Source organism: Camelus bactrianus, chromosome 13, assembly GCF_048773025.1.
Source record: "Camelus bactrianus isolate YW-2024 breed Bactrian camel chromosome 13, ASM4877302v1, whole genome shotgun sequence".
In the NCBI taxonomy this organism is placed as follows: domain Eukaryota; kingdom Metazoa; phylum Chordata; class Mammalia; order Artiodactyla; family Camelidae; genus Camelus; species Camelus bactrianus.
Window position 1 is genome coordinate 41,260,836 of NC_133551.1, and position 23,834 is coordinate 41,284,669.

Genomic DNA, 23,834 nt, shown 5'->3' on the forward strand with positions numbered 1-23,834 from the left:
TTTTTCAAGTCTTGTGGGCTCAGCAACCATACTCCAGCCAGCATCTCTTTATTGGACTAATAGAGGCTGTCAAAGTGCAGACTGGTCTGTCTGAGCAGCCAGAGTTCAGACAGGCCTGTCCAGGAAACCAGAATGTAAACAGCCTTGTCCATGTAGCTAGAGTGTAGACAGATCAGCCTAAGCCGTCAGTGTGTGGAGAGGCCGGCCTGGGCAGCCAGAGAGCAAATGAGCCTGTCCAGGTGGCCAGAGTGAGGACAGGCCTGTCTGAGCTGTCATGTGCAAGGGGCCGAGTGCAGACTGGACTGCCCAGGGCCTGTGTACAGCCACAGTGTGGACAGGCCACTCTGCCTGGGCTCTGCTCTGCAGGCAGGGCCCTGAGGTCAGTCCCCACAAAAGCCAGCCTGGCTCCCATTAGTGAATGCTCTGCTTTAAGGAGGGGATACGCCCATGGACATTTGAAGCTGTTTCATCCCTCGATCTCCTCAGCCCTAAGGTGCCTTGAGGAGGCTTGCAGGGGACACACAAGATCCTTGGCCACGCAGCCTGCTCTGGATGTGCTTTGGAGTCTTGTGCTGTGGAGTCCATGAAGACACTGAAGCTCCCAGGGTCTCTCAGAGCATCAGGAGGGTACCTGCCTCCCAGCCCCCAGTCCTGAACCACCTCCATCCTCCTCCCAGGGCCATAGTCTAAGGAGTCCACGAAGGGCCCCAGGCTCCCCCTCACACTGCAGGGCTGGGGGCTATAGACTCCACCATGGGAGCAGCCTTCATTCCTTAAGGCCTAATCACTAGGAGGGTCAGATTGCAAGCCATTGTAGCTCCCATCATTGTGTGGCCTGGCTGAGTGGCCCCTTCCCTGTGTCACATCTCTGAGGCCCTTTGAGCAATGGAGTCTGCCCCACACAAGGCAGGAACCTGCTCTTTACTAGGCTCGACAGAGCATGCTCACACACCTCCAGTAGCAAAGCACCACTGCTTCCTGGGCACCTCGTCCACTGTGGGGCAGCTGTGCCCATCATAGGTTCTTCTTTGCTCTAAGCCAGGTGCTGCCTTCTGGTCCAGCTCTGGCCCAGTTGGGGGTGGTGGGCACACTGAACACGTTTGCCACCTTTTCTTGGGCAGACCTGCAGAGACGGGGGCCCCCAGGTGGGCTCTGCCCCAGCTCCCAGGCCTGCCTCCGGCCCCCTTCCCATTCCAGTGTCCCTATGGGACAGTTCCCATCAGTAATGCCCACTCAGTGCACAGGAGCCCTGAGTAGCCCAAAGCTGGCAGGTCCTTTGCTTGGATGCCCAGCTTCTGGGGGTGCAGAGGGAGCTCACAGGCCCAGTGTGGTGCTCCCATCCCAACCTGCTGACCCCTACCAAGCTGAGGGGCTGCACATGCCTCCAGGCCACCTTACCTTCAACTAAACCCTGCATCCCTGGATGTCTGCCTGAGTGATTACTTTGTGGGCCCCGAGAACTGAACTTGGCCCTGACTGCTGCTGGTCCAGAAGGCGCTGAGGTGCTTGGATCCTGCCCACCCCAGCCAGGCAGCAGCCAGCACCTGGCAGGAAGCACACACAGACACGGCCATGGGCAGCCAGACAGGGGTAATGCTTTTATATTAGTTTTTCTGTAACAGGAAAAATCGGCTTTGAAGTTTTTAACATTTTTTTTCTTTAAAAAAAAAAGAATAAAAAACCAAAGGCATCCAGAACTCCTGCAGGCCCAAAGAATAAAAAAAGGTCTCTCATTGGTGCAGCTGTGCCCTTCACTCTTGCTCGGGCCCAAGGCCCCCAGCAGCCCCAGGAGACCTTCCCTCTGGCCTCAGGGGGGCCTGCCCATCAGACATGCCTGGGGCCGGTCAGGGTGTAGTGGGAGCGGGGCAGGCGGGCCAGGGCAGCAGTCCCAAAAGTTCCTGTCCCTAAAAGGAGGGAAAGGAACAAAAGCCAGCTTTTGTGAGTTCCAGGGGGCTCAGGCACCTGGCTGCAGAGAGTACAGAGACAACTCTGTGTCTTCTCCAGGGGACAGACAGACAGATGGGTGGGCAGACAGCAAGCCGTTCTGACCGTTTCTGGCTGGGACAAGAGCTGTTGGTGGCGTAGGCTGAGGGAGGCTGTTTGCATGTGACTTGTGTGTGTGTGTGTGTGTGTGTGTACACATATGAGTCCACAGGGCAGAGAGCAGGCACCCGTGAGTGCCAGGGCTGGTCAGACCCTTCCCGAGTCTGCAGGACTCGTGGTGGGTCTGGGGTGGAGAGTGGGACATTTAGAGGACAATGTGCAGCTGGCTGTGTGAGCGTGTGGTGTGGTGTCTAAGCGTGTTCGGTTATGGATGCACTGCAGGAAGGGCAGGGATGGGAGACTGGGTCCAGCCTGTGTGTGGAGGGGGGCCCGGCAGGTGCTGCACTGAGTGTGTCTGTGAGGATGGCAGAGTGGGGCTCCTGGGGCTCAGGCACGTACTGCAGAAAGTCTCCAGCGGTCCATGGTCCTGCAGAACACGTGGAGAGTCAGGGGAGGCCAAGGCGAACCCTCCAACCACAACCAGCCTGGGGGAAGTAGATTAGACCTGGGGGCCCACCAGAGGGGCTCTGGGAGAGCCAGACAACTGCAGGCATGAGGGGGAGTTGCCCCTGGGAGCCCAAAGCCAGCAGGCCACCCACTGGGAGGTGCTCGTGGAGGGTCTGGTATGGGCTGGAGGGCCTTTGGGTGCCTCTGGACTCTCCCTGGGGCATCTCCCAGGGCCCTACTCAGCAGACCTGACTTTGGCCAATGTCCTCCAGAGGGGGCAGATTCTCTCCACCCCAGGACCCCCAGCACCCTTCCTGAGGGTCACAGCATCCTCACTGAATGGTCAGTCACACCTGTCGCTGACCCCTGGCTCTGCCTGAGGACAGTGCTTGAAGAGAAGGGGCCCCACCTTCACGCCCCAGGGCCCCAGGAGTCGAAGAAGGTGATTTCCAAGCACTGCCTCTGGGCCTGGCCTCTACGCTCCAAGAACCCCCGCCCAGCACACTCCTCTCTCTGTCATCAGCTGGACCCCTTTCCCCATCTCCCTCTTTCATCCACCCATGGGGTCCTCAACCCTCCTCAGGCTTCTCTCTGACCCAGGTCCTACTTCAATCCAATATCCTAACAGTGGCCCAGTGGCTCCCTCCCATGGCCACACCCTGGCCCTGGGACCCCCCATTTAGCTCACTCTGATACTCCTTCCTGACCACACCTCTCCCCCTGGCTACTCAACACCACCTGCCGACTCTCCAACATTCTCCTCGCCCACCAGCCCTTCTGTCTGCACCCACTTCCCTTCCCAGCCTGAACCCTGGGATTCATGATGCAGCCGTTCTATAGTCAATACTCTCAATTTGTTTGTTACTTGCCCTCCTGTCCCACACATCCGGCCAAAAGCCATGGATAGATCCAACTGTCTATGGTCTCCAACACCTGCCGGAGTCTGCTGAGCACCTCCTGCTGCACTGAGAAAACAGAAGGCTGAAGGCATCAAGCAGATGTGACTTCATGTCCAGCCACCAAGCCACTAGCCTGCATGTGACTGCAGCCACTCAGTCCTCCATCTTCCTGCCACCGTGGAGGGAGCACTGACCCTGCTGCCCAAGCTGGTCCTTCCTCCAGTTTACACAGGGATCACTATACCCAGCTCTCCTCCCTTAAATCTTTAACTCCTCCCTCCACACTGGCCACTCCCCACCAGCATTCAAACCTGCTCTATTCCTTAAAAAAGGCATAACGTGAACAGAGCCCTGCCTGAGTTTCATGCCCCCTTTCTGACTACCGCCTTCTCTCATCTCTTCATAGCAAACTTCTTGATAGAGAAGTGACCCCAGGTCACGGTGACCTTCTTGTGGATAAATCTGGTGGGTCCTCGGCAGTGCTCAGCTCCATCAATTACTCAGCAGCACTGACACGGCTGATTCCCCCCACTTCCAGAGAAGCCTGTGCATGGATGTGTAACGGGCATGCTCATTTTTGTGTGTGTGCACATGTGCACACAAGGGCACGTGTTCCTGGGGAGGCATGTGTGCATGTACTCACATGCATGCACACATGTGTGCAATGGTGCACCCGTCCTGCATTTGTAAACATGCAATGGAGTATATGCATGTGTGTTCAAGTGTGTGCTTTGGGCATGTGCACAAGGGCATGTGTTCCTGGGGAGGCATGGGTGCATATACTCACATGCATGGACATGTGTGTTGGTGCCCCCTGTGCATGTGGGGGTGCTTGTGCTGCATGTATGTATAATCCCCCTCTGTCCTTAGCTGTCTGCAGTTTACCTGCCTCGTTCCCTAGGTGCTTTGTCCCAGCTCCTTCTGTCACTCCCCTCTGGCTCGCCATGCCCTCCCACTCACTCTCCCCAGGCCAGCTCCTCCAGCTTCCTGTGGCCTCCATGACCATTTCTAAGCATTTGATGCCTGGATCCCCATCTCCAGCTCAGACCTCTTTCCTGAGCCTCAGACCCACATAGCCAGCCCATCCTGGGCAGTTCCCCCAGTACCCTCCAAACTCAATATCCCAGACATCAAACCTGCTCCTCCTAGTACTATCATCCACCCAGAATTCCAGGCTAGAACCAGGATCTGGTCTTCTCCACCCAGCAGGACTGCTTGAGCCCTTTAAGCCTGCACCCCTAGACTCCTTTCAGGCCCATCTGCATCCTCACTGCCTGTCACCATCATCTCTGGCTTGGATTACAGCAGTGGCCTACCCCTGGGTCCCCACATCCATTCCCTGCTTCCATCATAGCAGCCCCTGCGCATGTCCCATCAGGGCACACATCACCCTCGACACAGTCTCCCAGCACGTGCCGCCGGCCTCCCTCAGGCTCACCACCATTCTCAACCTCTCACCCAGGGCCTGGCGCACACGAAGTACTCTAACAGGCTTGCATAATGAACGATGAAGCAGGGGACAGAGGGTGAAAAGTGAACAGAGAGACCCTAGACTGGGGTCAGGGGCAGGAAACTGGTGAGCAGGTGAGTGCGCCCCCACACAGACCCCCTACCTACGTCAGATCAGCTTGGTCAGATCCGTTCACTCTGTCACTATCGCTTTTCCTCTTCCTCCTCTTCCTCCTCCTCCTCCTCTTCCTCCTCCAACCGGCTCCGGTCCTTGGAAACGTCACCAAACTCAAAGTTGCCTTCTATGTCCAAGACCTGCAGGTGCTTCAGCCTCCGGAAGGCACTCTCCACCACGGAGCCCACAGCCAGCTTGTTAAACCTGTGCGGGCCACCCACGGGGTCAGCGCCATGGGCGGGACCTTGTCCCCACTCTCAGAAGGGAAGGGGAGGGAATGAGCCCTCCAGGAAGATGCGCAGCAAGCACAGAAGGGGCTTAGAAGTACAGTGTGTCACAGGGAGCTCAGGCTGATTGGTGTGGCTACTGCTGGGGGCAGGGCCGGCCCTGGGCCACTGGTCTATACAGGGAGGGGAAGGCCTCCTCCCATCTATGCTCTCGCTATGATTTGGGGGTGGCAGACATGGGCACCTCCTCTCTGTCTTCCCTCTGGCATTGACCCTGAGGCTTGAGGCTCCTGGGCTGCCAGCCTGGGGTCACCAAGGTACCTAGTGTGGAGGGACATGCAGGCCAGGACAGGGCCAAGCTGCACCAGGAACATACTCAGATTTGGGAAGGCAGAGGCTGAGCTCTGATCTCAGGCTCCCTCAACTCTCTGTGCCTCATTCCTCTGCAGGAGCTGGGACAGGTCATACTCCACTCCAGCGACACCCAACCTGGGCCTTTTTGGCCACCAAGCCGCTGGGAGGGCACATACTGCCTTTCTCTGATCTGTCTCCTTCTCTCTGGCTCAAGGGGTAGGGGAGGGATGTTCGGAAGAAACAGGCTCTGCTGTTCAGAAGCTCCTCATCTCCTTGGGGAGCTGGGTCCCCTGAGTCATTCTAAACCCCCAGAACCCAGCGAGGACTTGAACATCTGCTGTCCTGGGTCTGAGGCCCAGGCCTAGCCTGGGTGGCTGTGGAAACAGCAGCCACCTGTGCTCTCTGGGCCTCAGCTTTCCCAGCTGTAAATTGGGAAGATGTTCTCTGTGGTCCCTTCCTATCATAGGAACATCAATAATGCCCACATGCACCGCTTTTTAAAGTTTCTGAAATCCTTTCACAAACCTATGAATGTCCCCAGGCATGGCCAGCACTGTCCCCACCATTGAGAGATGAGGAAACAGGGGCTCAGTGGGGTTCTGTGACGTACCCAGAGTCACACAGCTGGTCAGCAGTAAAGCCAGGCTTCAAACACTGACCTCTCCCTGCAAGCTGTTCCCATCTGCCTGGACTATCACACTAGAGCCGGAGCAGACCCCAGAGGGGCTCAGGCCTACCTGAGAAAGATCCCTTTGAGGTTGGGTGTGGAGTCGAAGGCATTGGCAGGCACGGTGCTAATCTTGTTGTTCTGCAGGTACAGGTACTCGAGCGACTTGGGGAGCCCCTCGGGGATGTCTGTGAGCTGATTCCCGGCAATGTCTAGCAGCTGCAGGGGTGACCAGGGGAGCCAAAGCACTTAGCTTGCAAAGCTCCTACCAGTTCCCCACCCCCTGCCTATCTAAATCTCATAACCCTGTGAGGTGTGTTACAGACTACCCTCACTTTCCAGATGGGGAAACAGAGAGGTTAAAAGATCTATTCAAGACCACACACACAGCCTGTACAGGCTGGAAGCTGGTGCACCTGACTCTGAACCCTTATCTAATTGATGTATAGCCTCCCCAGTCCCTGCCTTCCCACGTGAATTCACGGCCAAGGCGTCTGGTATCAGAGTCCTCCCTCCTTAACACATCTGTCACCTCATCACACTAAAGACCTCAAAAGGGCAGGGGCTAGGGGTACTCAAGTCTTTAAATCTCACCCCACTGGTGTCAGATGAAGGGTAGGGGGTGGCTACTCATTTGTGGACCTCAGGCCATGTGGACAGGGCAGGGGTAAAGGTTTGAGGCCCACAGTGACCCTGGTATGGCAGCCAGGTCCTAGGCTGGTCAGTCTCAGAGTCATCACAAGCCTAGAGCCCAGGAAGCAGGTGGCCAGGGAAATGGGGTAGCTTTCCCAGGGGGCAAGATGCACCTGCAGCAGACAGCAGACTCAGACGCAACCGGGTGCAGATCACGGCCTGGCCCTCGGGCTGTCAGCACGCCCTTGCCCGGACACACATCTGTGCAGCCACGGGTGGGCTTTCGTCATGTCTAATCTCCCTCCTCACCTAACAGGCTGGGGCTCAGGGACAGGTAACTGGAGGCCATGAATCCAGATTCAAGATTCAAGGGGCGCACACACTTCAGGTACCTTAGGGAGCCTCCCAGTCACTGCCCCTACCCAGCAGGGACCCCTGCTCTCCACTGTGTTCCTTCCACATGATTCCAGCACTTCCTCATTCATCCCAAACATCCTCACTGCCCCTGGGTGTTGGGGACATGGAATCCACTGAGATCTGCCTCCGCTCTCAGAAAGCCAGGCTGGCAGGGGATATCGACGCTGCAGTCTGACAATGACAGCAGCAGAACTGGGCTGTGATCAGGGAGCCCAGGGAAGGGGCCTGATCCAGCCTCAGATGGGGTGGGTTGATGGAGCCAGTGCAGCCAGGGGCTCTGAAGCAGCAAGAGCAGCTGCTTATAGAAAGATCCAACAGGGTGAGGAAGAATCCCCCACACCAGACACCCCATCCCTGACTGATCTCACCCAGGCCCAGGCAGGCATCTAAACTGCACATCACTGGAGACTTTCTGCAGGAGGTGACACTTGAGCTGAGTCTCATGTATATTATAAGCTCTAGGAGGTTGACCCTGATCTATCTTATTCCCCTCTGAGTCCTCAGTTCTAGAGCTGTGTCTGCACATGGTGAGTGCTCAGTACAGACTTAAGGAATGAACGAGTGAGTAGGTGTCACTAGGGTGGAAAAGGAGCTTCCAGCAGAGAGGCCAGTATAAGCAAAGCCCAGTGTGCCTGGGAAACTAAGAAGCTTGTCTAGGAACAGGAGCAGACCAGGCCTTGAAGGCTGTGGCAGGTATTCTGATCTGGGTTCTAAAAGCAATGGGAAGCCACAGAAGAGTTCTGGGACGGGGTGTAAGGTGAGCATGTGTTTTTCAAGATACCCTCTGCATGTGGAATACAGGACTGGAAAGCTCCTAGGAAGGTCGAGTCCAGGCAAGAAATGGGGGTGGCTTGAGTTGGTGGTATGAGCAGTAGGGATGGAGAGAACTGGAGAGACTGGGAGATGCGATGGTGGAGTTGGCAGGGTTTGGTAACAATGGGTACTGGGGGGCAGATGCCGTGAGAAGAGGATGTCATGGGCAGCTTTCAGGTTTCCTGTGGACACCTGGTGGGTGTCGCCTCCTCCAACGAGTTAGAAAATGCAGCAGAAGGAGCAGGTGTGGAGGACAGGATAATGGGGTTTGGGCCCCTTAAGAATACCAAAGAGAGCTGGCACAGGGGTTGGATCCTGGGGTCTGGCACTCAGCAGGGCTATCTGGGTGAGGAGAGACCCTGTTGCTCCTGCAGGGCCAGTTGCCTCCCCGCCAGCTCCCACCCTGCTCCACTGTCAGAGCTCTGCTCCACCTCCCTGCCCCCACCCCAGGGCCTCTCCCCTGCACTCCGCTCAGACACCTCCGTCCTGACAGCTCCCTGCACAATCATGTACTGTGCGCCTATATGACGAGGGCCCTGCATCCAGCAGGGAACACCACAGACTAAAATGCCTGCCCCTTATTCTAGCAGGAAGAGCGGGCAACAAACAAGCAACAGATGACCTACTGTCGGAAAGGATGAGGGCTATGAAGAAAAACAAAGCGGAGGACAAGCAGCGAAGGAAGACCTCCCTAGGAGGTGACATTTGAGCAGAGCCCTGAGAAAAAAGGAAGGGTAAGGCCTCAGGACCCCTGGGAGAGAAGGGCCTGGTAAGGTAGCAGAGCGGAGAACCCAGCCCTGCCTCCCAGATTTCTCTAATGAAGTTCCTTTTTGGCCCCTCATTGAGTCAGGAGGTTTTGCTTGTAACCAAAGAGGCTCAGTTCACTTGGCCTGATATCCCTCCTGTCTCTGTGGCCGCAAGAGCCATACCCACTGCCCAGCCTAGAAGCCTCAAGTAGATGCCCCTAGACTCTGAAGACTGGTGAGGTCAGCCCCGTCACCAACGTGCCGTTCTCCCCACTCCCAAGCCCAGCCTGCTCCAGGCAACTATTCCTGTGCCCACAGGTGGGTGAGTCCACTCTCCCATGCCACCTGAACTGTCCTTGTCCCCCATTTCCCCCACCTGCAGCCATGACTTCCTCTTATCCCCACGGCGCTCCTCAAGCCTGTCCCTGCAGGTGTGAAAGGGGCCTAGCCATTCCCCTGAACTCTGCCCTGCACTCCTGCACCCTCGGGCATGGTCCAGCCCCCTACCCCAAGGCCTAGCCTGCCTGACAGGTGGGTTCTTCCCTCCCGCCCAGCCCTCCCGCCCACTGCTCGCCGGCCACCGCAATGGGTGGGCTCAGGGCAGCCAGACCAGTAGGACTGCATGGACCCCCCACCCCCTCACCTGCAGATGAGCCAGGTCGGCCCAGGCGCGAGGGCCCAGGGCCCGGCTGCGCAGCCGGTTGCCGGTGAGGTAGAGCTCCCGCAGCTGGGCCATGCCGGCCAGCGCCCCGCGAGCCAGGGCGACCAGCTCGTTGCGCTTAATCTTCAGCACGTGCACGTTGCGCGGCAGCCCGGGCGGCAGCGTGTGCAGCCGGTTGCCCGACAGGTCCAGCGAGCGCAGCAGGCGCAGCTTGCGGAAGGCGTCGCGGTGCACCTGCGGGCTGGTGATGCGGTTGTAGCTGAGGTTGAGCTCCTCCAGGAAGTAGGTGGTGGCGAAGTCATCGCGGCCGATGCCCGTGATCTGGTTGTGCAGGATCATGAGGGTGCGCACGCGGCGGGGCAGGCCGCTGGGCACGCGCTCCAGCGCGTTGTTGTACAGGTGCACTGTGTGCAGCCGCTTGAGGCCCTGGAAGGCCCGCGGGTGGATGCCCTGCGCGCGCAGCTGGTTGCTGTGCAGTAGCAGGTACTCGAGGCTGCGGATGGGGGTCAGCACGTCCGCGTCCACGCTCCGAATGACGTTCTTTTCCAGGTGCAGCAGCACCAGGCTGCGGGGTAGCCCCGCTGGGACCCGCGACAGGTTGTTGCTGGACAGATCCAGGTACTCCAGGCTGGAGAGCTTCCTGGGGGCAGTGGAGGGGATTAGGCTGGTTGGCAGGAGCAAGTGGCGCACGTGTTTCCAATATTATTCCCAAGGGAGGTGGCAGGGGATCTGTCTCTAATTCATCCCAGCTTCTGCCATTAGCTGACTGGGGGTGTCAGTCCTCTGCAAACCTCTCATTGGATTGATTCAATGATATATTGGTGTAGGAAGGATCTAGCATTGGTTTCTGACACATAGGAGTTATTTGAAGACTGACTGTTTAATGCCTTTTGTGGTTACCCTGGGCCCTAAAAACTGAAAATAGATTCACCTTCAACAAGAATGCTTGAGTTTCTATTTTGTACCAAGAATCCAGCCTGTGCAAACACTTCCTTGCCACACGGGAATTTTGTCAGGCCTTACCTACACCTATCACTATTCATGGGGACAGAAATGTCATCAAAGGCACAAGCCTCAAAGTTCCTTCTCTGGGGAAACTGCAGGGGCAGGTGAGCAAGGGCCTGGCCGGTGAGCCCTGGGAGGGGCTTCCCAGGTGCTGTACTCACACCAAGGGCCCAGGTGGGGACTCACCAGAAGGTCTCATTGTCCAGGCCCTCATCAGTCAGGTAGTTGTTCTGCAGGTACAGCTCACGCAGGTTGCTCAGCTCGCTGAAGGCGCCTGGCGGGATCTTCTCCAGCTTGTTATTCTATGGGGGCGTGGGGACGGTTGGGAGGGGAGCATGGGGGTCAGCCAAAAGGCAAGGACAGACAGGGCCTTGGGATCAAGTGTGGAGAGGGGTCTGGGGGAGCCATAGGGAGGGGGCCTAGGCCTAAAGTACTTGGTGTGGGGCTGAGTCAGCAGCCCAGGCTTCCGCCTGCTTCTCTGCAATGGATTCTTTGCCTACCATCACGTGCCTGAGGCCCCGCAGCCTGACTGCTGTGCCCAAGTGGGCCTGGGCTCCTCCCCTGATGCGGGCCCCTGCTCCAGCTGTGCTCCTCCCTGCCCTCTCCCTCCCACCTTGAGGTGCAGCTTGTAGAGGGCAGGTGGCAGGTGCTTAGGCACGTGGCGCAGGAAGTTGCTGGACAAGATGAGGATCTCAACGTTGCTAGAGCCATTGAACATGTTGTCCGGCAGCCCGGCGTCTGCTAGCTTGTTGTTGTGCAGGTACACGGACCTGGGGGACGAGGCACAGGTACTCACCCACCCGGGCCCCCGGCCCCAGCACCAGCTCACCTGGTGAACCTCCAGACAGACCTTGCTCAGATTGGGCCTGGGGCCCAGGAAACCTTCCTCCCTCTGAAGGACCTGAAGAACCTCTGACCCCACCAAATCCAGTCCAGACTACATAGCCTAGGGGACTAAGGACATGCCACACAAGTTAGTGGAAGAAACAGGATTTCTCCACCCCGAGTCCCTGCTCCTGCATATCCTTCAAGGTTCTCAATTGTTCCCTGACTGTTGCAACCCTGAAGTCCCTACCTGTCAACTCCACACAGCTGGCTCTGAGTTCTGTAGGATTTCCTGAAGACAGGGCCTGTCCCTATCACCTCTTTGTCCCCAGTGCCCAGCACAGGATCCTGGCTCAGAGGAGGCGACCCTTCATCCATTCAGCAAATATACAGTGAGTGCTCATACATACCAGGACTGTTCTAGGCCCTGGAGATATAGCAGTAGACACAATCAAAAAGACCTTTCCCTCATGGCTAACACACTAGAAGGAGAGAAGACAAGGAGCAAGAGAAATTCACAGGAGATATTGTTCATTCTTGCTGTCTGGTCTCTCCTGGGCCTCAGCCTTTCCATCTGTGGGATGGGGCCATGCACAGCAACTCTGGCTCTTCCAGGGGTTGGAGAGAATCAGGATGACAGACTCAGGGACAGAAGTGGCACCAGAGGTTGTCAGTACTTTCCCCTCCCCAGCCCCACCCTGTTCTGCTCACACACCTGTGCTGTGGGGCCTCTCTTGTCCCAAAGCAGCTCTCATAGAGGATGACTCTGCCTGTTGGAAGATGCTTCCTTCTCCCAGGGGCTGGGGAAGGAGGAAAACACCCTCACCCAGCTCCCCACAATTCTCTGGAAATCACCCTCTGTTCTTGCCTCCTGGACTGATTCCTCCTCATCCTTTACGTGTCAGCCTTCCAGATCCTGTGCCCCTGCAGCCCTGGGTGACCGTGACCACAGCCTTGAGCATGGGGAGTCATGCCTGCACTGCACAGCCCCTCCTCCAGGGCCTATCTGGGTCCCCTGTGCCCCACTCAGGGCCTGCAGCTTCTGCCTCAGCTCCTCCCTTTTCTCCAGCCTAAGTCAAGGGTCCCCTCCCCGACCTCTGACCTCAAGTTTGGCTTCTGGCCAAAGGTGAGCCCATAGATCTTGGTGAGATAGTTGGCAGCGAAGTCCACACTGATCAGGGCATTTGGCAGGAACCGGGGTGCCAAGGTCAGCTGGAAAGGGAAGAGTTGGGGTAGAAAAAGCAGTGGAGGGTCAGAGGCCAGCTCTGAGTCACACTGCCTGCTGCTCATCTGAGCCCTTTCAGTTGGTCTCCTCCCTGCAACCAGAGACATCTTTCTAGAATGGAAACCTGTCCCACCCCCGATTACACAAGATCAGAACCTCTCCAGCTTCCCACAGTCCCGAGCTTGGCATTCAAGGCCCTCTGGGCCTGTCCCCTGCCCTGCCTGATCCCCTGGCCTCTCCCCTCATTGCCCCAGACACCAGCCCTCTGTGCAGCTACAGTGAGCACACACACATCCCCAGACCCAGCCCGTGGTGTCCCCCCTTCCTTCATTCATTCAACAGTAGTCCCTGAGTCTGCAACATTCCAGACACGGTTCCAGGCACTGGACATGTCCTGGGGAACAAGACACAGAGGTATCTGTCCCCTCCTCCCCCACCACCAAAAGCTTTCATCCTAGTGGAGAGGACAATAAACAAGGAATAAAAGTATCTGAGAGTGACCACAGCTCTGCAGGGAATTCAAACAGCCTGATGACAGAGTGACTGGCGTGGGTGCTCAGGGAACAGGTGACACTTCAGGCATGACAGCACCCTGGATGCCATTTGCGGGGAGAGCACCACGCAGCAGGGGCAGCAGGTGGAGGCCCTGTGTTTGGGGTCTTCTTGGCTTAGGGTGGAGTGGAGTGAGAGGGAGCCAGTGGGGAGATGAGTTAAGAGAGGCAGGCAGGCCTCAGGGAGAATGTGGGTTTCTCCCTGGGCGGAGGGTGAAGCCATGGGAGGGTTTCAAGTGGGGAGAGGAGATGCAGAGGTAGAAGCGGACATGATTTTGAATAGCCGCTCTGGCTCCTCTGAGGCAAAGGGGCAGCAAATGAGGAGGCAGGGGGGTCCCCTGAGGAGTGGTGGTCCTGTGCCGATGGGTGGGGGGAGCTGAGGGCCTGCAGTGGGACCAGATGTGCATGAGCGAAGCACTCCCAGATCTGTGGCTCTGACTGGTGGTGCTGTAGGTGGTCGGAGATGCTCTTTACAGACATGGGGTGATGACAGGAGGATTGGGGTTTGGGGCCTGTGGTAGGAAGTAGGGGTTCTACTTCCATTAGACATCGAGGGGAGTGGTTAAGAAGGCAGGTGGATCTTTGCGTCTCAAGTGGGTGTGGGGAAAGGCTGGAGACTGCCCCTGGACGTGGCCATGATGAAGATGGTAGATGGGCATTAAAGACCGGGGAGGAGACCAGTCACCTTGAGAGTTCAGAGAGAATGGGCCAGGACAGAGTCCTGGGGCAGGCCAGATATCATTTTGAGGTTGAGTGCCTTTGTGCCTTCACTTATGCGGTCCCTCCCCCTTGAGGCCTCTGGCTGAAATCCTGTTACCCTTCATGGCCCTTCAAATGCCCTTCCCTCCAGGAAGCCCTCCAAGTGCCCCCTCCCCATAGGAATGAGCTCTCACCCCCACTACACCCTTGTAGGCCTTGGCCTCTGTTCTCATCATCTGACCACTCTGATGCCCTGGGTTAAGGTGTGGGGTCTGGGCTGTGTCTGAACAGCAATGGGGACCCAGCAACCAGCCCAGAAGAGGCCCTGTTCAAAGTTCCCTGAGCTCAGCCCCCGACACCCAACCCTGCTACAGGCCCCTCACCTTATTATTGGCCAGGTACAGGTAATTGAGGTTGGTCAGATGCTCAAATGCCTCTTCCGGGAGCCCTTCAAAGGACAGGCATCGGTCAGAGCCCTGGATGAAGGAGACGCTACAGGGCAGCACGTGAGTACTTACGGCCCCCCACCCACCCCACCTGTCAGGACAGGGAGGGCACTCCCCGGGGCAGGTGAGGCTCTGATCCCTTCCCAGCCAGTCCCAAAATGCCTGTCCAGCACATCCTCCTTTCCCCCTGGCTTGCAGGGGCCCAAGTTCAGAGGAGCAGGTGGAAAGCATCCACTGATAGATGACTGATCCTTGACCAACTCAGGGCAGCCTGGATGGAAATGGGTCCCTGTAAGGTCAGGCATGGGGCAGCAGACCTGCCAGGAAGGAGTGCTCCCCTGGGGGCAGCCCCAGAGGGTCAGAGACCCTCTTCATACCTGCCCCAGGGCAGGGCAGGGTGGGGTGACCTCTGAACTTCCCCGCCACCTGGCCCACCCCTGCCCCATCTGGCAGATATAGTGTTAGAACTGGGCTGTCACTTGGAGCCCAGCCAGGCTGGCTCTTCTCCAGTCCTAAGGCCGGCCTCTGACTCTTGGTTCCGGGTTCCCAGACCCTCAGATGCTGGGACTCACCCAAGTATCTAACAAGAGGGAACAGTTACATAAACTGTTCAGCATCCCTCCATGGAATACCCTGTTGCCAATGTGCGAGAGTTTTCAGCAACGTGAGAAATGCTCCTGAACTAATTGCTAAGTGAAACAAAGCAGCTTTAATAGTTAATGACATCAATGCTGTAAGTCCAGCTATGAATTTTAAAAACGCAAAGAAGAAGGACTGGATTGGATTGTGGTGATGGTTGTATAACATAAACTTACTAAAACTCATCAATTGTACCTTTAAATTGGGTAAACCTCATTGTTTATAAATTGTGCTTGTTTAAAAAATGGAAAGAAATATACTAAAATAGCCATAGTGATTAACTCCAAGTGGCAGAGTTATGAGTGGCTTTTTTTTCTATTCCATTTTATTCCCTACATTTCCAAATTTTCTACAATCAGAAACTTCTCAACATCAGAGAAAATAACTTTTTAGAATCTGAGGCCTCCACACTTTTTGATTCTAACAGCCTTCTGTGAACTGAAGGGTCTGGGACTTGTCAGGCCCTACAGTCTAAGCTGCTCTGAAGCCTCCTCACGCCACTCCCAAGTCTCAGAGAGCTCCGGGGGTGCCTGTCAGACACCCACAAGGAGCCAGCCCCCTGCCGTGGGGCCTGACACCAGCCCAGCCAGGCCTGCTCTTTCCCACATGCCAGGGTCTGCAGGGCGGGGCTCTCCCCAGCGGCATCCAGTTCCCTGCCTGGGGGCTTGTCCCCATCTTGGGGTGATCCCTCACCTCGGGAAGTCAGGCGGTTGTTCTGGAGGTTCAGAGTCTCCAGCCGATGCAGCCGGGAGAGCTCCCTGGGGTAGATCTTCTCCAGCTGGTTGTTCTGGGGGATGGGAGGTGGAGGCGGTGAGGAGGCAGCATCTCCAGAACTGCTGTCCGACGGGAGGCCTGCATCCACCCTCAGCCCGAGTCCCAGGAGCCAGTTCTTCTGTGTCCCCTGGGATTCTCCCCCGTAGTGGACAGCCCCACATGTGGGCATTGGAGGCACAGCAGTGACCACAACAGAAGTGTAGGTCCCCCACTCTATGAGGGGGCGTACACACACACACACACACACACAGGGCCTGACTCTACTGGCAGGCCTCAGCCCAGACTCCTCCCCATGAGAGAAGGCTGGTTACATCATGGTGCTCTGTCCCCAGGACATCAGAGCGGGGACGCCCCGAGGTGCAGCCAGCCCACTCTGTCTGCCTCGCACCCTGTGTCAGGAGGTGGGCAGCCATGGGCAAGCAGGGAGCTATGGCTGGCGGTTCTGGGATAGGAAACACATTGTGGGAAGCAGCCTCTGGTGACCGCTGGCGCGGCACCGGCCTCACCTGCAGAGACAGGTGGTTGGTGTGCTCGGGCAGGTCCCCTGGGAACTCGCGCAGGTCGATGCCACCACAGTCCACGACACCCTCCTGGGAGCAGGCACAGTCTCGGGGGCAGTCGATGGTGGCCGGGCCGCGCCCTGGCTCCTCGGGGCTCAGGACCAGTACCGGCTCCTCCTCCACGAATTCATTCTCTTCAGGGCTCAGGCTGTGGGCACCACTTCGGCCAAACACCGGGGCTCTCACCGCAAGCACCAGTCCTAGCTGCAGCTGCGGGGGCAAGAGCAGCAGGAGCAGCAGCACCCTGCTTCGGGCCATGGTGCCTGCGGGAGGGGTCCGGTCAGACCACCTGGGTCCTCGGGGTGTCAAACCTGCTAGGCACAGCAGGCAGAGGGCTGCGGCCCACGAAAGCTGTAATGGGGCCCTCCCACGCACAGGGCAGAGCCTATCTGTCCCTGTCCTCAGCGTACATCTGATCTGCTAGCTGCCGCCCTCCTCTCCCCACCTGCCCCATCAGGGCTGCCCTCTGGACTGGTGGAGGGGCGGTGAAGCCCTTTCCTTAGGCAGGTCTGCAAAGCCTCCCATAATCCTCACCAGGACTGGTCCTGAGGAATCTGTACCCCCATTTTACAGAGGGGAAAGCTAAGGCTCAGAAAGAACTGTGACTTGCAGGGCTTGCCCTGGACCTTGCTGAGCTCTCACTGCCCTGGTACAGACAGTACTGGGAGGCCCTGTCCCTCCTCCAGCAGCCACAGGCCTGTGTGGGCCAGCACCAGCAGTGTGTGTCCCAGCTCTTCAGCTTGCCATTCTAGGGCTCTTGAGGATGTAGCTCTGCCTCTCTTCCAACTCCCCCATTCACCTGCCCCAGTTATACAGGTCAATTGAGTAGTTCCTCCCTCCAGGCCTTTGCACATGCTGTTCCATCTGCTTGGAATGCCCTCCTCCTCTCTTGTATAATCAGCAACTTCTCCAAGAACCAACTCCAGCATCACATCCCCTAGGATAACTAACTCTGAGATGTCCTAGGGCTCTCCATCACTTTGTTCAGCCAGGGCTTGGCATGAGTTGGGTTATGACTGTGTGATGGTGTCTTTCTCCCACACAGGGCTGTGAGCCACCCTCTGCCTCTGTGTGCCACCCTTTATCTCTGTTTGCACAGAAAAGTCATTAGCAATGGAGCTGCTGCTGCCCCCAGGACCTCCCAAGTCCTGTTCCTGCCCTCAGCTGCCCTTACCAGGGCCTGCAATGCTCGCACGACCACTGCCATCTGCAGGAGACCACTCCCCAGCATGGTCCCCTGGGGCAGCAGGGGAGGATACAGGATCGACTTCAGGCCATTGAGGAAGATGCTGGGGTTCCATCGTCCCAGCAGGCAAGGGCCTGGGCTGATCCCTGGAGTTCTCTTTGTAGGGACTCAGAGAACACCTCTGCGGTGTGGTAAGTTGTGACAGGTGGTAGCTCAGCTGCACTGACTCTGGAGTCATACAGACCCCGTTCAAGCCTCCCTCTATGACTTAGTGGCTCTGACTGCTGAGCCTCAGTTTCTTCGTCTTACAATGTAGATAATACGTCTAAACTCAGAGCTTCTGTGAGGACCCAGCAAGATAGCAGATGCAAAGCACCTGTTACTGCTGCAGCAATTATGAGCACAGGTGCATGACAAGCGTCCAAGCCTCTCTCTCCATCATTATTAGATCAAGGATCAGAACCCAGAGTGGGTAGAAGGGTAGAGCCAGAGAGCGGGGGTGGCGAGCTGGGCTCTGGCTCTTATCAGCTGTGTGACTTTGGGCAATTTTGTCACCCTCTGAACCTCAGCTTCTCACCTATCCACTGGGTGGTCACAGAACTGTCCTACTGGGGAGACTGTGAGAGTGTGTGCGATGCACGTTCTGCACACAGTAAGTGACCAATAATGTTATCTACTCTGATCCATGGGCACTGTTCACATGCCAGCCACACCACACCACACCCACCTTAGAACCCCCTACTTTTTCCCTGTCCCTTGTCACTCTTGATTGTGCTTTCCCTCCAGTCCTAGGCCCACCTCCTCCCAGAAGACGTGCAGATTCTAGCCACCCATGAACCCTGCTGGCCTGTGGCTGCTTTGATATTTCAGATACTGCTTTGCCTTACTCTTGGCTTGGCCAGCTCTCTAAGGTAAGGCTCTATCTGCCCCCAGCCATGTGTTGAGCATGGGGGATACAGGTAAAGTAGGTAAGGACCCTGCCCTCAGTCTGCAAGAGGCAGTAGACCCCAGTACCAGACTGGGTGGGCCCTGTAAAAGGGGTCCCAAGATGCACAAGGCCCCAGAAAGAAAGCTGGGAGGAGAGAGAAGAGGGCCGGCAGCCGGGCTTACTTGACCTTATAGGAAGGTCCACAAGGCCTAACTGACCTGGGCCCCAGCCATTGCCCAGCAGAGAACCAGGGAGCCCAGCACACACAGCTCCCAGGCTCCCAGGCTCCATCGGCAGCAGTGAGTGATGCATTCTGCAGCCTGGCCCTATGCCCACCCTACCATGTCCCTGTTGCTCCATTTCCTGATCAAAAAGGCAATAAATCCTTGGCCAGTCTACAAACCATTATTCCCACGGCAAGTTATAACCCCCCACCTAGCTCAACAGCCTTCAGCCCTTGAAGACACCAACCAGCATTAGACCAGAGTCTCCCTGCTTTGCCTGCCTGCCTGCCATCTGTCTGACCCACTGCAGATCCAGACTCTGGGAGGTGGAGTGCGGGCATAGGCCCAGGCCCCAAATTCAATCAGGGCAGGAGGCAAAGGAGAAAGATCCTCCCCACATATCCTGTGCACTCACTGGATCAGCTTATTTTCCCTCCCTCACCTTCAGTTCTGTATCTGTAAAGATCTGTAAACTGCACCTGTAAAAATATTTATATTATGAACCATATTGAAAATGTTATCACCACCACTTTTATATGTTAAGGAGCTGAGGTCCAATGGGATTGGCCAGTGTAACCCAGCAGTTAAGTGGCAATGCCCAGCTCCCAGCCTAAGTCTTAACCACAAAGCTACTGGGCCCTTCCCTGGGCCAAGCACAGTTGGGCACTGAGGACCCAGATGACTCAGGTACAGTTGCTGCCCTTAAAAAGCTCACACCTGCACTGTCCAATGTGGTGGCCACATGTGGCTACTGAGCACTAAATGTGGCTACTGTAAACTGAGAGGTGCTGTAAGTATAAAATGTAGTGTCCACTGGATTTCAAATATTTAGTACAAAAAAAGAATATAAATTAGCTATCTCATTAATATTAATGATATCTCTTAAAATACCTTTTATTTTTGTAGTGATCACATGATAATATTTTGGCTATATTGAGTTAAATAAATTATTAAAACTTTACCTGTTTTGTTTTGTTTAACAAGGCTTCTAAAAATTTTACATTACATGAGTGGCTTGCAGTTGTGACTCACACTGTATTTCTATTGGACAACGCTGGTCTAGACATTATGTGTAAACTGAGTATTATAATCCCAGTGTCATCAGAGACTGTAGGGTCCCAGAGGAGGCCTAATTGTGGTCAAGAAGATATCCCAGAAAAAGTGATACCTTATCTAGCCATGAAGGATGAATATCAAGCAAAAAGGAAAGGGTGATACAAGCGGGGGTGGGGGGGGTGTCAGCATGTGCAAAGGCCAGGGGGCAAAAGAGCCCATGCTATGACCTCTACAAACCTCACTAGAGTGCCTGGTGGTGGTTGAGGACTGGGAGTGATGCCAGTGGGCAGTGGCCTTAGTCCAGGCCAAGAAAAGATTCAGAAGCCAGGTTAGGAAGAGTGACCCTTATCTTAGAAGAACTGAGGAGCCATTGGAGAGCCAGAGTGTGGCACAGGCAGGTTTATGGATGGACCAGCAGGGACCTCTCAGAGGCTGTGCAGTGATGCAGGCAAGAGATAAGAGGCCTGATCTGGGCAAAGGGAGGTGCTGGGCTGCAGGGATGGAGAGGAGGAAAGCGGATTCAAGGGAGAGGGAAGGGAGAACAGACAGGACTTAGAGAGTGGTGACCCCAGTGCCACCTCCCCCTCCTCCTGGCTTGGCCAGCCACCCTCAGGACTTTGGGATCCTGGGCAGCTCCAGCTCCACCGTCTGGTTTGCTGTGTGACTTTGCAACATCATTGCCCATCGGAGTCTCAATTTTTTTTTGTTTCCTTAAGAATGCTGAGCAAGATAAGCCCCCAAGGTCCCTTCTTTGTGCCTAGCCATGTTGGAGCTGTGTGTGGGATTAAGGGCAGAGAGACTTCCTAGTTTCTAGAAGTCCCCAGAGTGAGGAGTCCTCCTGGTGAGGAACAGCTCACACTGTTGGGACAGCAAATGCTGGGTGAGAGGGGCAGCTCAGTCTGCGGTGAGTTGTTCCAATCTTGAATGCTGCGTGGGCTTGGACGAGTCACTTCACTGCTCTGAGCCTCTTTACTAGTCTAGGCAATGGAGATGGGAGCTCCTCATAAGGATTAAATGAAATGACATGCCCAGCTGATGCTGGCACCCAGCAAGTGCAACACTGCCAGGGACACTGAGGAAGTACCTGGGACCTCCTGTCTCCCACCCCAGGGAACCAAACCTCATGGTCCTGAACGGTTTAAGGGGGTGATTAAGGCGGGACTAGGGAAAAGGAAATCCAAATCAGGAGGCAGATTCTCAGCCTCCAGAACCACCTTCCTCTTCCACTCAAATTCAGTGAAGATTCGCTGATCACCTGTTCTGTGCTGGGCCCCGAACAGCTGCATCTTACTGACTCCAACAGAATTCCCAAGACTAAGAGTTAGTGTTCTTATTTTGCAGATGAGGAAACTCAAGCACAAAGAGGCTCACATTGCTGCCCATCCCCAGTAAGCTCCTACTCAGAATCTGCCCTGGGAAGCTGCTCCTGCCTACTTGGCTGGTTTAGGCAGTTCCTTGATGCTCCCAAAGCACCCCTGGCCCTCTGCATCCTTCAAGGCTCAGCTGAGTCTTCCCTGATTCTCAGCAAGTAGCAGGTGCTCAGGCAGTGTTTGCTGAATGAAGGTATGTACTTATGAAAAGCAGAGTTGGAAAAGATCTGCAACACTATTATCTGGTCTGGCTCTCTCAGTTTATAGATAAATATTCTAAAGGCAAGGCCAGAATTAGAATTTGTGATTTCTGACTCCTGCCGAGAGCCTCGAGTTGGTCTTGAAGACTGAATAAGAGTTCTTCAGGTAGACAAAGGGGAGGAAAGGCACTCAGGGCAGAGGGCAGGGCACGAAAAAAGGTGAGCCAAAGTGTGCGGAGGGCGAAAGAGGGAGGTGTGTTTAAGGAAGGGTCAACAGAGAATGGCGGTCCAAGTCTCCTACGGCATCAGCCACTATGCTAAGGGGTTGATGACAGGGAACTATCAAGTGTTCCAAGCAGATCATTGTCCAAGCTCTTATATAGGACTCTACCAGGCCCGGGTGCCACCATTAGTCACCCTCTCCCAAATTCAGATAGAAGGGACAAAGTATGCTCCAACAAGATTTCATGAAAACATTCATGTGAATCTGACATTTCTTAACTTGCACTCTAGTTTAGAATAGGCTGGGTTTTGGGCCCTAAAAGGGGGCATAACCGCCCCGGGTCTCCTGTGGTGCCTCCTGCAGCCGGGTCAGCCACAGCTTCACTTTCCCGGGCCGGCGAGAATCGAAAGGCAGATGCTCAGGTTGTGTGGGCCTCCACAGTGATGCCCTGCAAGCGCCGGGGGGCGCATCCCTCTGCGCCTCCGGACGCGAATGGTCAGCGCCGCACGCATGCTTGCGCCCACTCCTCTCCTGAAGTTCAGGCTGCAGCAGCTTCCCGCCCCCAGCCCCAGCGGCCGCCAGGGGCTCGCCGCCGCCACCACTTCCACCTGACGGCGCACCAGGTATTCTAACGCCACGATCTCGTCCCCCGTCCAGGCCAGCCTGGGGCTTCAGGGACCTACAGCCTGGGGGCTTCGGCCGCATTCGCTGGAGCGCGCCGGCCTCGCTGCTCGCGCTCCGCGGCCACCTGTCTGCCTCCTCCTCAGTCTTGCTGTCCCAGCAGGGAGGGCAGCCGTATAGACAGACAGACACCAGGCCACCGGTTGAAAGCTCTGGCTCAGCCAGTGCGCGGCGCGGGGCTGGGGAGCCGAGCCCCGAGCGGGTCGGAGATGGACACAGCGCGGGCTCCGCCTCACCTGTCCGCGCGTCCTGGGGGCAGATCTCTGGCCCTCTCTAGGCCTCAGTATCTCTGTAAAGAGGTCGAAGGGTGGGCTAGCTGGGATGAGCTAACGTGTTAAGACACCGGGATAGTTTACGCCCAGGCTCTAAATACAGGGGGCTTCGCCCTCCCCAATTCCACCTGCCCCCCACATTCCCAGCTGCCCGCCCGCGTCCTTCCACTCCCCTCTCCCATCCGCCCTCAGATTCTTTCCAGATGTGCGCAGCGGGAGGGGCCCGGGGCTGGGACCAGCCTCTGGCCAGAGAGAACAGGCCCCTGCCGGGTCTGGATCGCAGAAGGTCGCGCCCCACGAGGGAGAGCTCTCCGGCCGTACTCTCCGTGTAAGGCTCAGACGGGGGGCGAGATGCGCGACCCCGCCCGGGCCAGCTGCTGGAGCCGTCCGGGCAGGGCGGAAAGTTCGAGTCGGCTGCCCAGCTCGGCCCCGGTCCTCGGCTCACCCGGTCGCCCGCGCCCGGTACCTGCTGCGCCCCGGCGCCGCGCCGCGCCCTGCCGGCCGACCGCGCTCTCCCGAGTCTCGGCTGCACTCCGCGGGCGCGGGCTCCTTCCATTCAAGTCGAGCCGTGCGCTCGGCGACGCAAGTTTTGTTGTGGGTTTTCTCCTCCCCGCCTCTCCCCCGCCCCTGCCCCCCCGCGTGCATCTGCTGGACGCCGGCCTCCTCCGGACACAGGCGTAGGGTCCCGGCAGGCGCGGGCCGGGGAGGGCCTGCCTCTCCCCGCGTCGGACTGGGCCGAGTTCCACTTTCCGGGAAGGCAGAGCCGCCGCACGACCCCTCACCCCCTCTCCGCCCCGGCGGGGCCGCCGTACCACGCCCCCCCTCCGCAGGAGACTCGGGAGGCGGGGTGTCTAGCCCGCAACGCTTCCTAGTTCGTAGCCTTCCGAAGTGGAACTGGACCCCTTCTAGGCCCCAGCACCTGAAAGGAGGGCCGGTGAGCGAGGCCCCTTCTACCAATGGCCTCTGAGCTCAGTTTCTTCCTCACGGCAGAGGATTTTGCCACGGCTCCAATCATGAGTACCTTTCCGTTCACTCTCCCACCCTGGGGTCCTGAGCCGTGGCTAATAGGGGCAGCCAGCCAAGAGACCCTACTGGGCCCCTTCCCGGAAAAGTTCTCCGCCCCACCCCAACGTTGGCCCTGGTGAGCCTTGAAGGACGATAAATTGGGCTGGGAGTAGGTGCATGCGGATCCCAGTCTAAGGGAGACAGGGGGAGGGTGAGCCATGAGCCCTCATGGCACCATATTGCTCCCGGGAGCGGGAAACGTTTCCAAGTAAAGGAGCATTAACTACTAGCAGCTGAAGCAACACCGTTTGGCGCCAACGTCTTTGGCGGTAGAACGCGGTTCGGCTGAGTTTAGGTGGTACTTGGCACCTCCACTGCCAAACAAGGCTCTCCCCTATACCTGCTCTGGCCTGTGGGCAGAGCACCCACAGCTA

The 23,834-nt window shown here is 56.9% G+C and overlaps 1 protein-coding gene across 5 annotated transcripts; it reads right to left on the reverse strand.

Annotated features, from left to right (window-relative positions):
• Window positions 1-1,573: 1,573 nt before the first annotated feature.
• On the reverse strand, window positions 1,574-23,027 carry PODN (podocan). 5 transcript variants are annotated; one of them, XM_074376471.1, is made up of 11 exons: window positions 22,862-23,027; window positions 16,202-16,518; window positions 15,615-15,708; window positions 14,220-14,284; window positions 12,464-12,573; window positions 11,150-11,306; window positions 10,723-10,838; window positions 9,514-10,171; window positions 6,332-6,480; window positions 5,007-5,217; window positions 1,574-1,904 (listed from the first exon to the last, which is right to left on the reverse strand). In XM_074376471.1, the coding sequence occupies exons 2-10, from the start codon at window positions 16,511-16,513 to the stop codon at window positions 5,043-5,045; spliced, it is 1,836 nt and encodes a 611-aa protein (XP_074232572.1). In that variant the 5' UTR covers window positions 16,514-16,518; window positions 22,862-23,027; the 3' UTR covers window positions 1,574-1,904; window positions 5,007-5,042. The 5 variants fall into 5 exon arrangements, with proteins under 5 accessions (XP_074232572.1, XP_074232573.1, XP_074232571.1 ...); XM_074376472.1 differs by having other exon boundaries at window positions 5,003-5,217; XM_074376470.1 differs by having other exon boundaries at window positions 1,574-2,470; window positions 5,003-5,217; window positions 22,862-23,026.
• Between the last annotated feature and the right edge of the window lie 807 nt (window positions 23,028-23,834).

Coding starts and splice junctions, on each gene's coding strand:
- PODN (XM_074376471.1), bottom strand. CDS start 16,513: ATGGCCCGAAGCAGGGTGCTGCTGCTCCTGCTGCTCTTGCCCCCGCAG. Junction 14,285..15,614: donor CAACCGCCTGACTTCCCGAG/GTGAGGGATCAC, acceptor TGTCCTTTGAAG/GGCTCCCGGAAGAGGCATTT. Junction 12,574..14,219: donor TGTACCTGGCCAATAATAAG/GTGAGGGGCCTG, acceptor TTCCCTTTCCAG/CTGACCTTGGCACCCCGGTT.